The sequence below is a fragment of the Sturnira hondurensis genome, unplaced genomic scaffold (assembly GCF_014824575.4).
Source record: "Sturnira hondurensis isolate 20B ecotype Veracruz unplaced genomic scaffold, ASM1482457v3 Scaffold0022910, whole genome shotgun sequence".
NCBI classification, from domain to species: Eukaryota; Metazoa; Chordata; class Mammalia; order Chiroptera; family Phyllostomidae; genus Sturnira; species Sturnira hondurensis.
Genome location: NW_028095541.1, coordinates 2,196,502 through 2,211,613, shown reverse-complemented (window position 1 = coordinate 2,211,613; position 15,112 = coordinate 2,196,502). Strand labels below are relative to the sequence as shown.

Genomic DNA, 15,112 nt, shown 5'->3' with positions numbered 1-15,112 from the left:
GTCTCAGGCTTAAGTCAGGTGGCAGAATTAAGGCAGCCAAGAGATTAGGAGACTTCTTCCAGATGGAATGAGGACTCAGGCTATGTCAAAGCCGAGGGGCAAGGGTCCATCACCCTCTTTTTCTGCAGTCCCCAAGTCCTTCTTTGGGGGCCCCCATCATTTGCTAAGCGATTAAGTATTGGGGGCCAGGCAGGGTGAAGTAAAAGGAGCAGAGGCAGTGCCCCTGGGAGGGAGATAAGCTTTGTCTCCTTAGTGGCTTGTGGTCAGAAGGTCCCTCACTCAGCTGTAGCCATGGGGGATTACAGCTTCTGAAACCAGGTAGGGAAGTTCCCAACACTCCCCAACCAGGGACCGAACCTACAACCTAGGTATGTGCCCTAATTGGGGATTGAACCTGTGACTGTTTGCTTTATCGAACAATGCTCCAACCAGCTGAGCCATGCTGGCCAGGGCTTAGATGGTTTCTTTTTTTAAAAATATATTTTATTGATTATGCCATTACAGTTGTCCTATTCCCCCCCTTCATTCCCCTCCATTCTGCACACCCCTCCCCCACCATTCCCCCCCCCCTTAGTTTATAACCACGTGTCTCAAGTTCTTTAGATTCTTACTGAACTGTGCATCTGAAAGGTTAGCTATTTCTTGCTCACTTAGAGTTATTGGCTCTGGGGCCTTGAGCTGTTTTTGAGCCATAATGTTTTGGCCTGTTCTCACCTATTACATACGAGGGGCGGAGCCTTAGTTGTTCACCAGGGCGGGGCAACCCAGGGCGCTGGGTTGTGATGCTGTATGTGGGGGCGGGGTCAGAGAGGGTCAATGGCATTTGTTATGCTCGCTCTCAGATTTTTGTCCCCTCTGCTGCTTCCCACAAGCAAATTGGGCCCTTCTGGTGGTGTTTACCAGGTGTGTGGGCTTGTGTACCCTCCAGGACCCTGTGGGTCTCTCCAACAAACTCTCTGTGAGCCTGGGAGCTTCTCCCGGCACCTCGACCCTGAAAGTCTTTCCAATTGGTGCTTTCAGGCTCTAATTCCCATGGCTGGGGCTCTTCCGGTTGGTCTGTCTCTTTGCTCACTGCTTTGCTTGGTTTATCTGCACATGAATGTGCGACCCCAGTCAGCCAGCCGCCTTGTGCCCTCACTGGGTCCTCCTGTTGCCACCCCACACCTGGAATCGGCTAAGTGCTGCCTGCACTCCTGGGTCGGTTGGCTGTTTTTTCCTGCAGGACCCCACTATGCCAGTGACTCCGCCCCTCTTACTGGTCTGGCTGAATGGTTTGTTGTTGTTGGACTTCTGTACAGTTCAATTTTCTGTGTTTTGGTTGCGTTTTTGTTACGAAAACTTTGTTGTCTTTAAACTTGGTCCTGCGGGGAGGCACAGTGTTTCCACCTATGCCTCCATCTTGGCCGGAAGTCCCTGGTTTCTTCGTGAAGTAATTATTTCTGGTATTTCTTTTTTAGGAAATTATTTCAAGAAATATGCCAATCTGATCCTGAAGAATGGAAATATTCAAAAGATCTGAGAAGTAATCTTGGACATTTAGAATCAGAACTTTTGTTTCTAAGCACACTTACTGGCATCAATATAATCAGTTATTCCAAGAAGACAAAGAACCTAACAAGCACTGAGATGACAGAAAAGAGTAAGTGTTAAATTTTATCTAGAGGCAGTATTGAAGCTTACCTTGTTATGCATAGGAAATTCAGTGGCATATCGTTGAATTAAAATTCTACAAGGTAGCTGTTTGAATGTGCAGTTTTGATAAGCCTTATTTTGTAGGGTGTCTTGATCATCACCATGTACCTAATAACTCTTTTAAAAGCTGCCTGGGGTACATATTAAGGAGATACTGTCTTACTAATTAACTTGATAGTCAAGTAACAGATATCAGTGACTGTAAGAACAATAGCACTGTTAATTTGTAGATCTTAGGAGTTTGTCCACCACTGACACAAGAGATGCCTCATATATAGAGCTATACTCTTACTGATCGTAGCCTGTGGCTAAGGTAAATGTTTCAGCTCCTGGACTGTTTACCCAAGGAGGGTTTCTGGTCTCAATAACTAAGTTTTATTACCGCGGATCTGTGATGCATTAACAGGAAAGTGGGGGCTAATTCAGCTGTGCAGTTGGATATCAGGAACTTTGTTTGGACAGAAGAACTGTTCCCTAAAGAAGGGATCACTTTTAGAAATACCTCCTGGCTCCCATTAAAATAACCCTCTAGACATGGAAAGGAGAGTGACCCTTAGTCTTGAACAGCTCACCTCAGTGGAAGTTTGAGTTACATATAGAAATGAGTGATGGTATTTAGACACTTTTGGTACTTGAAAAAAAGAGTTGGAATGCAGAGAGAATGGAGAGTGAAGTTAGGCCAGGTAGATTTTTATTAGTACAAAAGTCTCAGTCTTCCTGTTTTGAGCTCCAAGTTCAGCCCCATCTGTTGAAGTACTTGGTGCTACCAGTTGAGAATGCCTTTGTGGTATTTTGCTGTGTAAGTGGGTTTGATTCGGAGCTTTCCCTATTGTTGGCTTGGGTTTCGGTTTTCCTAGGTCTGCCAGTAAGTTCTACTTTTCCATGTAATACTCATCCATATGATTTTCAGCTTCCCAAATTAGGTTACTTTCATTGTTTTCTTTCTTTTTATCCTTGTAGAATTGTGCCCTTCTAAAAATACCTTTATTAGCAAATCTAGATGTTGATAAAGTCAGAATAGTGATTATTTGGGGCAGGGGGGTAGAGTATCGCCTGGGAAAGGGCATGAAGCTACTTCAGGGGGTACTTTAACATTTCTGTATCTTGATTTACTGAAATGATTATATGAAAAACATTAATACTTTATGGCAATCTTTGGTATAATTGAGAACTAAAAAGTACAAGTTGATTTAATTCTGTTTTACAAAAGTAATCAGTTTGGTGCACATTACTCTAGATATTTTCAATGCCAATATTAACATATACCTCACACATATACCAACATGAATGTTAAACACAGTCACGTAAAATTAATTAATGGATATTTGAAGGAAATTGTTATTTGCAAATAAAATGTTTGTTTTTCTGATAGGTATAAAGAAAGTTCTACAAAGACACAAATTATCAGGAAATTGCCACATGATTACATTTCAAGTTGAATTTCAGATTCTGGAAGTCCAGGTAAATTAAAGAGTGTGTTGTGATAACAAAGATTCTGTTGCTTTGAAATAAAAAGTCTCTACCCCCACCCCCAGCTTCCAGCAGTGGCCAAGTGGAGGAGGAGTTCATGAACCAGGATCTCCTTGTAGCATATTTGTGCAAAGTGATACAATTTCAAAAAAATGTTTAAAGTATAAATACTGTACCCCCACGACTGCATATAGTATTTTGTTGCTAAGGATATAGGTGCTTTATTGTGGGGTAGATTCCAAGATGCTCCTGGGCTACCAGTGCAAGCCCTAAGGTCATGGGAACAGTCCTGGATGCCCTCAGTAGTTAGCTAATATAGCAGCCATCTCTTATGTGTTATCAATTGCTGCTTAATAAGGTTCCTCCAAATTTAGTGGCTTAAAGCAACAACATTTATTATCTCACCCTTTCCTATAGGTCAGGAATTTGGGTGTTGTTATTTAGGGTCCCTCATGAAGTTATGGTCGTCTGGGACCACAGCCATCTGAACACTGCTCTGGGATAGAGGACTAGACTCTAAGGTAGTTCATAGTTATGCCAGCAAGCTGTATTAGACTGCTGAGACACAACACAGGAGGAGGATACTTTTGATTGAGATTTTCACATAAAATCAGGAAGCAGACAGAATGATAATGTGTAGTGTGAGACCAGGATGGAGTAGGTGAACAAGGCTCTGACACCCTTCCAAGGCTGGCTCTGTAAAGAGTGGGATCAGGCATAATTTTGTGAACTGACTGGAGCGGGGTTCATGCTTTAGTAGCGGAAAACACTTTGAACCAGCTGGTTTTGCCAGCGGGGCCTACCAACAAAGTGGAGCAAGGATGGGCAAGAAGGCTGCCTTGGCTTAAGCTTATCACATAACTAAAGTGGATATAGGCTAGTGATTATACCAAGTCCTAAGTCCTAAGGACAAGGTGCTTACTTACATTTATAGTCATGTCCCAGGATTCCTCTTCCTTGTCCTCAGCTACAAAAACAGCCCCAGGTTTTCTTTCTTTATGTGGGACAGGAGTTGATGTTTGGTAATCAGGATGCTGCCTCCTTAGGATCTAGTCAGGAGTGTCTGGGTCCAGTTATTTGGAGCAGAGGATTTGCTTCTTGAGAACTCTTTTCAGTTCATATACTGATTATCACCATTGATGCTGGCAGGCTGAGTGGGAATTAGCTGAGGAATTTCTAGGCCCCTTATCAGATGCTCTGCCACAGTGTCCCCTTTCTTTTTTTTTAAAAAAAAAACTGTGTTTATTGATTTGAGAGAGAGAGAAAGTGGGGGTGGAGGGAGAAACATCAGCTTGTGTTTCCACTTATGCATTCATTGGTTAATTCTTGCATGTGTCCTGACCTTTCACTGTTCATATTTTTTATCTTCAAAACTGAACCTTGGCATATCAGGATGACACTCTATCCAACTGAGATATCCAGCCAGGGCTTCCCTTTCAACACTGCCAGGGTAACCAAGAACACCCAACAGTGTGACATTGCCAGGGCTGGTTGAGCAGAATAGGACAGTCAGGGGTATAGGTAATGAGTGACCCTAGGGAGGTGTATTGTTCCCAGGTTGGCACCACGCCTTGGATACATGTCACTAAAGTGATATTGTTGTTTTGCATGGTCATCTGCTGAAAAGTGAAACAGAATGTGGACCTAAATGGGTTAGTCTCCTTTAGGATGGATGGCTTGTGCCAGGACCCCAGACTTCTAGTGCACCCCAGGAACTCATGGATGTTGTCCCATTGTGGAAGCTTACATTACAAAAGGACCAACTGCATTTTCCTTGCAGCTAATGTGATCCTAAACTCAGGGTAGTGAAACTCCAATGCTCACCTGCATTCTAGCCTCCATTATTGGGCCATGTCTACAGTTCATGTCAAGTGGTAAAGTCATAGGCTTGAGGTCCAGTTCCATATATAAGAGGGTCTGTCAGTATATACATTACCCAGGAAACCGCTCAGGGGTGTCCTACTAGCCTTTTGGTCCTGTAGGCTTTTTCTGCTACAGGTGTTCATCTGTTTTCATAGTCATTCCATGAGTTACCAGGCTTGCCCTTGGTGCGTTTGTCCAAAAATGCAATTGAAAAGAGAGACTGTCCTCTGAAGTTGAGTTGAACGAATTGCTCAGTGGATCTGGATGGGTTGTGCTCAAATATGGATTGGTGTTCTTGTTAGTGGGGCTTGGCCTGAGACATATGGTAAAACACACTTCATTTTCTTGTTTTTAAAAAATATTTTATTTATTTATTTATCTTTAGAGGGGAAGGAAAGAGGGAGAGAAACATCAGTGTATGGTTGCCTTTCGTGCGTCCCCTGCTGGGAGTTGGCCTGCAGGGAACCGGCCTTCAGGGAACCGGCCTGCAACCCAGGCATGTGCCCTGACTGGGAATTGAACCCCAATCCTCTGGTTCGCAGGCCCGCGCTCAATCCACTGAGCTACACCAGCCAGGGCTACACTTCATTTTCTGTTGTTGTTCTTAGACTGTGTATTTTAACTTCATTTTTTAAAAATTTGCATACTTTGGTCCCCTGAAGGCTCTGAAGGAAGCATCAGATAGTAGTTTGATCTCATTGTGAGTCAAATCAAAGACAAGGTCACAGTTTGGGGACATTTTTTATAACGTGGTATGCTTCTGAAGAATGGCTACTGGCTGACCAAAGGCCTTCCCAGGGTGAACTGGCACTGTGCGTCTCCCACAGTGATTGGGTTTGCTGGTCCTGGGTAGCTGCTGTGAGGCAGCACAGACAGAACCAGAGCCATGTGGGCCCTGACACACAGGCCCTTCTTCTGCTGCAGAGGTCGTGTTTCTTGCCTCCCACCAGGTAGTGGCAGCAGGTGAGGGCAGCTCAGCCCTTACCTCCCTGTCAGTAGTGTTTTAAGCTAATATTCTGATTCCCTACTACCGAAGCATGATTGAAAATTTTCTGACCATTTACTAATGGCCCAAGGTAATATCATTAGTTACATGCTTAACAAATTAGAATTAGTTGAGCTGCACATGACGAAAACCTAAAAAATAAAGGTGGTTTCAGGCACTAGAAGTCTATTTCTCTGTTGCTTAAATAAATTGTCATGTAAGTTTTTCCAAGGGCTTCTTGATAATCAGGCTCTGCCATTACCCACATGGTTTCCAAATCATGGTGTAAATCACTCTAGCATTTCAGCCGTCAGGAGCAAAGTAGGCTCCCTTTCGAAGGAAAAGTTTTGCCTTTTCCTTTGAAGGATACTCTTAAAAAATTATAACACCCATAATTTTCATCTACATTCTCTTGGCTAATAATTTAGTGCAAGGGAGGCTGGAAATTTAGTTTCATTATTCATGGCCATGTACCTAATGAAAATTTGAGGCATAAGAAATGAAAAATTGAGGGTGCCAGCAGTTTCTGTCCCATATGCATTAGTGCATGTGGGGACAAAATTTTTTAAGAGGAAAAGTTGATATTCATTGAAAGAGACAGAACATAGTAATTGCCAAGTCTCTAAAGACATGTGCATTGTCACTGTTCACATTTCAAAGTATGTAGGAGTTTTTGAACCGCTCGGTCTTACTTGTCTGCAGAAAGAGCATATTGTACTTAGCTATGTTAAGAATACTCATTTTCTCTCTGCCCCTTTACAATTTTATGATTCTTATTGAGAGCCAGGCTGGTAAGCAAGATATTGAGAGCAATCAGAAAGACCTCTTAAATCAGCAAGATTTTTGAGATAAGTCATATGTGGGATTTAGGCTTTTTTGAAGGAGAAGGAAACAAAGGACTATCTTATTTTTTTTGTTTTTGTTGCTTAGAATTATGATGTAATGTGGTAATGAGAATTATTTTTAAAATTGTTATTATTTAATGGTAAATCCTCATATTCTAGGCCTACTCATAAAAGTAAAGTATATCTTTAGAAATATATTTCTAGTAGAATGCTAGTCAAAGGAGATGTATGTGGGCATTCTGATTGATAGTACCACATTGCTTTCTAAATGGTTTTACCATTTTACATGTTGAGCAGATTTTTGTAATTGAGACTGATAGAAAAAAATCAATAAAGACAATTTTGTGTCCTAAAACATTTTTTAACAAAATTTCCACTAGAGGGAGATATTTAGCTATCAGGAAATTTAAACAATTTCTGTCTTCATAGAATGTTATAATAAAATCATGGTAATACAATGTTAGAAACCAAAATGACTTCACATCATAATAGAATGTTGGAATCAAAAGTGACCTTATAGATTATCTAGGTCATCCCTCTTATTTTTTAACAGAAATATAGTGGAGAATTTGAACAATTACCCTGGTTGACACAGCTGTTGTTGTCATAGGTGGTTGGAACATTTATCTCAGTTCCCCAGATTTATTGTCTGGTATTCTTAGTGCTGTACTCTTTGTACAGAGTTGCAAGAACATAAGAATTGACATGTGTCAGCATTCATAGTTCATGCAACATAATAAATGTAATGGGTGGGAGTTTGGGGGAAAGGGACAGATTGACAGTGTTTTCATAACTTTTCTCCCTGAAGCCCAATAAAATGAACAAAATGATTAAATAAGAGGGAAGTTTTTATTTTTATTATTATTTTTTTAAAAGATTTTATTTATTTATTTTTAGAGAGAAGGGTAGGAACAGAGAAATAGAATGAGAAAAGCATTGATGTGTGAGAGAAACATCCATCTTCTGCCTCTCTCTCTTGCACCCCAACCAGGAGACTGGGCCTGCAGCCCAGGCATGTGCCCTGGCTTGGGAATCAACTGGTGACCCTTCACTTTGCAGGATAACACTGAAACAACTGAGCCACACCGGTCAGGGCCAAACAGAGAAACTTTCTAATTTAAAAGAATAAAATCCTGTCCCTGCCAGTGTGGCTTAGTTGGTTCCGTGTCATCCTGTGAAATGAAAGGTCGCTGGTTAGATTCCTGGTTGGGGCACAGGTCTGGGTTATAGGTTGGGTCCCCCATCAGGGCACATATGAAAGTACAGAAGGCACTGCTCAATGTTTCTCACATCAATGTTTCTCTTCCTTGCTTTCTCCATTCCTTCCTTTCCCCCTCTCTAAAGTCAAAAATAAAAAACAAAATAAAATAATTCCTATATCACATGAACCAAAGAAAATGTACCTGATACGAATACATTCAAATGCAAGTGAAAGAAGACACTGCAATTTGATATAGGATAATTCGTAGACAGCATATAAATTTTACAAAGTTAATGGGACCATTTTCTGAATGATTCTACTCACAATTCTCAAGTTGAAGAGAAGAGTGAAAACTTTGGACTTAAGTGAAATGGACTGTGGTAGAAAGGAGTGTGCTGCTCAGCCTCACAGTGTCTTTGAAGTCAGCTTGTGTACAAGCTCCCTTCCCTTGTTCACCAACCGGGGAAGGTTGACCTGACTAGCAGTGTGACATGCCAGAGAGAGACGGGAAACTATGCATTGAAGTCAGCTTTTCAGTGGCTGAACAGAATCCAGACTGGTCCATCCCCCCAAAAAATATATACTAGAGGGCCAGTAAATCATAGGCTTTATGCTGACAGGATTATTTATTTCCCTCTCACAATCAGTGAAAGGCCAAAATCTATATACCCACACATACTCGAACAAAAGACAAGATGTGACTCAGATTTTTTTCTTTTTTGTAACAGCTCTATTGAGATATAATTCATATACCATATAATGTACCCATTTAATATATACTTGTATACTTAATAGTTTTTAGTATTCAGAGTTGTGCAACCATCACTTCATCAATTTTTGGAAAATTATCACCTCAGAAAGAAACTCCAGCCCTGCCTGGGTGGCTCACTTGGTTGGATGTTGTCCTAGTAAGTCAAAGGTCGATGGTTCAGTTCAATTTCAGGGCACATTCCTGCTTGTGGGTTTGGTCCCTGGCCAGGATGCATAGGAGAGGCAACCGATTGATGTTTCTCTCTCACATTGATGTTTCTCTCCCTTTCTTTCTCCTTACCTTCCACTTTCTCTAAAAATAAATGAATACAATCTTAAGAAAAGCAAAAGAAAGAAAAACTTCATACTCTTTATCACCACTCAGTCCCCCCTCCTTCTGCCCAGATCTAAGCAACAGCTAATCTGTTTTCTCTCTGTGGATTTGCCTAGTCCAGATAGTTCTTATGAATGGAATTATAATATGTGGTCTTTTCAATGGACTTCTTTAATTTTATGTTTTCAAGGTTCATTCATGTTGTAGCATGTATCATTACTTTATTCTTTCTTGGCTGAATAATCCAATTTCAGGTTATATCACATTTTGTTTATTCATTCATTAATTAATGGATATTTGAAGTCATTTTCACTTTTTGGCTGTTATGAAGAGTATTGCTGTAAACATTCTCATACAAGTTTTAAAGTAGACATGTTTTCAATTTTCTTGGATATATATATCTTAAGAGTAGAATTACTGAGTCAAATTGAACTATTAGAGGACTAGTGATATTGAACATCTTTTCATATGCTTTCTGGCCATTTATCTATCATCTGTGAAGAAATGTCTGTTGAGCTCTTTTGCTCAGTTCTTAATTGGGTTGTCTTTTTATTATTGAGTTGTAATTGTGCCTCTGCAATGTATGTTTTTGATTAGGTATAGAATGGTGGATGCCTACTTAAAACTAACAATCCCCACTATAACCTTAGTGGCTGAAAAACTAAACAAAGATTATAAACCATCAATATCTATTTCTCCAGCAACTCAAATACAAAGAAACAAGTCAGATAGTACCCAGACAAATGGAGAAGAATCAAGGTGTACCTAGTCACTCTGTTTCTAGGAAATAGCAAAAATTCCTAGACTTACTCCTATCAGTAGATAGGAGCTACAGAGTTCAGAACACAAAGATGATGCAGAGTTCTTGCATTTTCAGCTACACAAAAATACTACCATGAGAGAAATTAATAAGAAAATGGAGATGAGTTCATTTTGGAAGATTGATCCAGGAAATACAAGAACATGCTATATAAAATTGCTGTAACTCTCAAATGGAAATATTTAAAGAAAATTGAATAAGAGTAACAGAGAGGCCCTGGTCAGTGTGGCTTGGTTGGTGTGTTGTCCCACAGACCAAAAGGTCACAGTTTGATTTCCAGTCAGGGTACATACCTGGGTTGTGGGTTCAGTCCCTACCCAAGGTGCATACAAAGGGCAAACAATTGATGTTCCTCTCTCACATTAATGTTTCTCTCCCTCTCTCCCTCCTTTCCTTCTCTACTCTCTAAAAAATTTGAAAATAAAAAATCAGTGGACATGTCCTTGGGTGATGATAAAAAAAAAGAAAAGAAAAATAGTAACAGGGTTGACAGGAGGAAGGAAGAAGGGAGGGAGGGAAGGTAATGATAGAAAGAAAGGAAGGAGAGACAGAGGGATATAATGATTATAGTCATGAAAACTGTATTAGAAGTAGCCAGGAGTATAATATAAAGGATAGGCTTGAGAAAAGTCACCTTTAAGAAGAACTGAGAAGAAGAAAAAGCTAGAAGACAGAAAACAGAGAGTCAATATATGATTTTTTTCAAAATGAAAAAAGTGAAAGAGGAATTATAGGCAAATAGATAATAGAGGAAAATTTACTAGAATAAAGAAGAAAATGTGAATTGCATTTCAAAATATGTAAGTTCATTTAGCAATCCCCATGATTGAATATTGAGTTGCTTTTTGCTTTTTATAATAGCCAGAAGGCTTTGTCTTCATTTCTTATTATGTCAGGACAGATTCTTAGAAATCAAATTGTTGGCATAGAGACTGAATATTTTAAGTTATGCATTGCCCAAATGGTGTTATAGAAAAAAATCTCATCTCATTGTTTTAATTTTTATTTATTTTGTTACTAATGAGAGTAAACATTGTTTTCTATGTAAATTGCCTTCACCTTTGAGTTGTTAATGTACCTTGCCTTTTTCTTCTCAATTTTCCTCTGTGTTATGTTTATGGTAAAATTTTCCCTCAGTTTATTGCTTCTCTTTTAGTTATAAAGTTATTTTATATAGATATTCTGAGTTTTTATCTAATTTCTTTGCTTTTTTAATTAATGTTTTGTAGAAAGTGTTTTCTTGCTCAGTAATTAGTTAACATTTAAGTAATTCGCTTGAAGTTCATTTGGTTTTTGGTATGGAGCAAGGATCTGATTTCATTCTTTTAACAAATAACCAATATTTTCAGTACCTTCTATAGATTACCTTTTCTGGTTACTTGGTGGCATTTCATTTTGCATAAATTTTAAAATTATTTTTGTCTTTATTTTATTTGAATGTTTACTGTGCTCTGATACATAAACTTTTTTAAAATTTTAGAATCAGGAGAATTTATCTTCTGTTATTACTGACCTCAACATAATAATGGAGCCCACCGCATATTCAGAACTAAGTGAATTTGTATCTAGGTAAGACATTTTACAAAATTTTTTTTTAGTTATTGTTTTCAGTCTATGAGTTTGCCTTTCCTTTCTTCTTAGTAAGTAGATATCAAAATATCTCTGAAAGTTTCATGTCATTATTACGGCTTACATTTAAGCCTATGTTCTCTATGTCATTCTTTCAATAAAAATTTATTATACATGTACTATGCACCAGGTATTAAAATTAAGTTGTGAATAAAAGCAGATATAAGCCTTGATCCTCTTGGAATTTATAGCCTAGTGGAAAAGTCAAGTATTAAATAATCACAGAGATAAATCTAAAATTGTGCTTGTGTGAGATGTTACACAGAAGAATTACATAATGCTGTTGAAGCATACATCAGGAATTTAACTTTTGGGGATAACATGGAATGATTTCCTGAAACTTGAACTGACATTTGGAAAATGAATAGGCATAAACAAAGAGGTCTTTGAAAGAACAGCTGTGGGAGGCACTGTGCTAGGAGGGAGCATGGTGTCTGTGGGCAGCTGAAAGGAGGCCAGAGTGATTATAGAAGGGAAAAACAAGGGAGTGTGGTACAAGATGAAGCAAGTTATGAAAGATCCACATTATGTGGAGTTTGTTGTAAGGAGTTTGATCACAGACCTTAGACCCATGTAAAGCTATTGGAAGCTTTTAAACAGAGCTTAATGAAGGCAGAAGGATAACACCCTTTCTGTAAAGAACCTATTCAGTATGCTACAGGGAAAATGGATTAAAGGGGTGCAATAGTAGTTGCCGAAGGTAAATGACTAGCCAGTAAGACATTCATGCAACAGAAGTGTGTAGTTTTGTTTTTTTGTTAAGATTTTATTTTTTATTTCAGAGAGGGAGAGAGAGAGAGAGGAAGAAAAACACTGATGTGTGAGAGATACATCAATAGATCAACTGCCTCTCACACACCCCAGCTGGGGACCTAACCCGCAACCCAGGCATGTGCCCTAACTGGGAATCCAATCAGTGACCTTTTCATGTGCAGGCCAGTGCTCAATGCACTGATCCACACCAGCCAGAACAGAATTTTGTAGTTTGGACTAGAATAATGGCAGCTGAGGTAGGGAGATGTGTGGATTTGGAGATATTTAGGAAGCACAAGTGAATGGGCATGGTGTTGTAAATAAGAGGGGTCAGGAGCCATTAATAGGCAATAACTTCTTGAGATAGAGAAAATTGGAAGAGGACCAAGTCAGGTGAGATTGTAACCTCAGTCTGGACATGTTGAGCTTGAGTGCCTGTGAAACACTGAAATACATGGACTAGGCAGCTCAGAAACAGTGTGTGTGGGAGATACAACACTGGAGTGATATGCTGGAAAGTAGAAATTAAAGCCTGGAACAGGAATGAAACTGACTATGAAAGAATATAGAATTTAGTTGTGAGCAAAATATGAAAATAGAAAAGGACTTGAACTGAACCATAAGGAACCCTAAAATGTACTGCTGAATGAAAAAGAAAGATCTTGCAAAGGAATTAGAAAAGGAACTGTCTGAGAGGTAGGAGGAAAACCAGGAAAGTGTTGTTGATAATTGATAACTGGATTGATCTTTAAAGATATCCTTCCAGTGTCTTTTGGATTTCATAGGTTGTGACAAAAAGTCTGTATAGTGTTATTTTGTGCATATCGTTTTGGCTGCCTTCATACTTCCTCTTAATTTTTTCTTTCCCACAATTTGTGCTATATCTGGGTTATTTTGTGTGGAAGCTTCCTGCCATATCTTCTATTAGTGAATTCAATTCAGTTCTTTCTTATCCTTAAAATGGGGCTTTGGAAGCTGGAGTGTTTCCCTCAATGTTCCAGCTCCACTCTCAGCTTTCAGCAAGTCCCCATGTGTTTGTTCAGAGGGGACTCTTTCTCTGTACACTTGATGTGTCACTAGCAGTAGACTGATGCTATTACTTGGTGCGAGGTTCATTGTGGGAATAAAAGGAGTTCTGTGTTTTTGTGGTTTGCCCCCAGTATTGGGCAGGTCCTTTGGACCCAGACTTTGAGGGTAGGGCTCTCTGGTGTTTCTATTGCTTCTTTCCAGTGCAGTTAAAGTCAGCCTGGGTCTATGAATGGTCTTGTCCCTCCTGCAGTGGTGGTAGACATAGGCTTGGTATTAAGGTAGGTTCCTGGGCGCAGTGAGTTTCTGGTCTTCTCCCAGAAGTTTTTGCCTCTGCCCATCTTCCCAAAGCAATGAATCTTTGTCTTGGTAGCAGAAGTGTTTACTGCTCCTCTCCCGAGTCAGATGGGTTTGACTTTTCTTCCTCCCTCTAAAGTAAGGGAATTCTCACCCCCCTCGCCCCCAGTTGCTTTCCTGCTGCTGCTTCAACAGCTTTGAGTTTTTGCTTCCCAACATAAAAGAGTTCTGGCTTCGTTTTGTCACCCAGCCCAGCATTGGCTCTGCATACCTGTGCCACTGAAGGGAGCTCTCCAGGTTGCTGACGTGACTGCAGTCTTTCTGATGGAGACCCTCTGTGTCTCAGGTTTGTATCTGCTCTAAATGACACTCTACTTCACATTTGTCCTTTAAGAATTTGTCAAAAGTTTAAATGATTTCTTATCCACTAGTATGGTGGCTGCTTTCTTCTTCTATGTTTAACCAAAGGTGAACAGTTTGATGTGTTCTGTCCTTTGAAGGAGAAAAATGTTCATTTACTTGGTTGTCATGTGACTTCAGGTCTTTGACTAGCTCAAGAAAGATAATAACTTCATAGATTATTGAGATTTTCCTTGGTGGTATGTTGAGAGTGACCTTCATTGCAGATTTTTGCATCCTAAGTAGGAGCTCAATCCATCAGCTACACTAGCCAGGGCCACATTTTATGTATTTGCAAATGTTTGTCTGAAATATATTACTTTTTATTTCATAAATATAAGATCTTATTATATTTTATTTTATTATCATTTGGTCCTCTTGTACCACCCTCACCTGGGCAATAACCACACCGTTGTCCATGACCACGAGTGCTTTTTCCTTTTTGCTTGATCCCTCCTCCTTCTCACATCCCCCCACTACCTGTCATCCTGCTCTCCATCTATGAGTCTGTCCCCATTTTCCTTGTTAGTTCCAGTTTGTTTATTAGATTCCACATATGAGTGAAATTATATGGTATCTGTCTTTCTCTGACAGGCTTATTTCACTTAGCGTAATGTTCTACAGGTCCATCCTTACTTTTGCAAAGGGTAGAAGTTTCTTTTTTGTTACAGCTGAGTGGTATTCCGTTGTTGAAATATCCTATAGTTATTTTATCTACTCATGTACTGATGGACACTTTGGCTGCTTCCATATCTTGGCACTAGTAAATAATGCTGCAGTGAACATAGGGGTGCTTATGTTCTTTCAAATTAGTGTTTTGGGTTCCTTCAGATATATTCCCAGAAGTGGGTTCTCTCAGTTAAAAGGCAGATCCATTTTTAATCTCCATATCGTTTTCCACAGTGGCTGCATTAGTCTGCCTTCCCACAACAGTGCAAAAGGGTTCCCCTTTCTCCACATCCTCACCAGCACTTGTTGTTTAAGCCATTCTGACAGGCGTAAAATGGTATTCACTGCAGTTTAAATTTGCATCTCTCTGATGATTAGT

General features: G+C 39.7%; 1 protein-coding gene across 2 annotated transcripts in view; it reads left to right on the top strand.

Annotated features, from left to right (window-relative positions):
• CENPP (centromere protein P) overlaps window positions 1–15,112 on the top strand; it is a 286,410-nt gene that overhangs the window by 25,947 nt on the left and 245,351 nt on the right. For both annotated transcript variants that reach the window (XR_005065114.1, XM_037037156.1), the window contains exons 2-4: window positions 1,458–1,639; window positions 3,065–3,153; window positions 11,441–11,529. Coding sequence is in view for 1 of the 2 variants with exons in the window: in XM_037037156.1 (XP_036893051.1) it covers window positions 1,458–1,639; window positions 3,065–3,153; window positions 11,441–11,529 (360 nt within the window). In the remaining variant the exon portion in view is untranslated. The remainder of the gene's footprint in view (window positions 1–1,457; window positions 1,640–3,064; window positions 3,154–11,440; window positions 11,530–15,112) is intronic.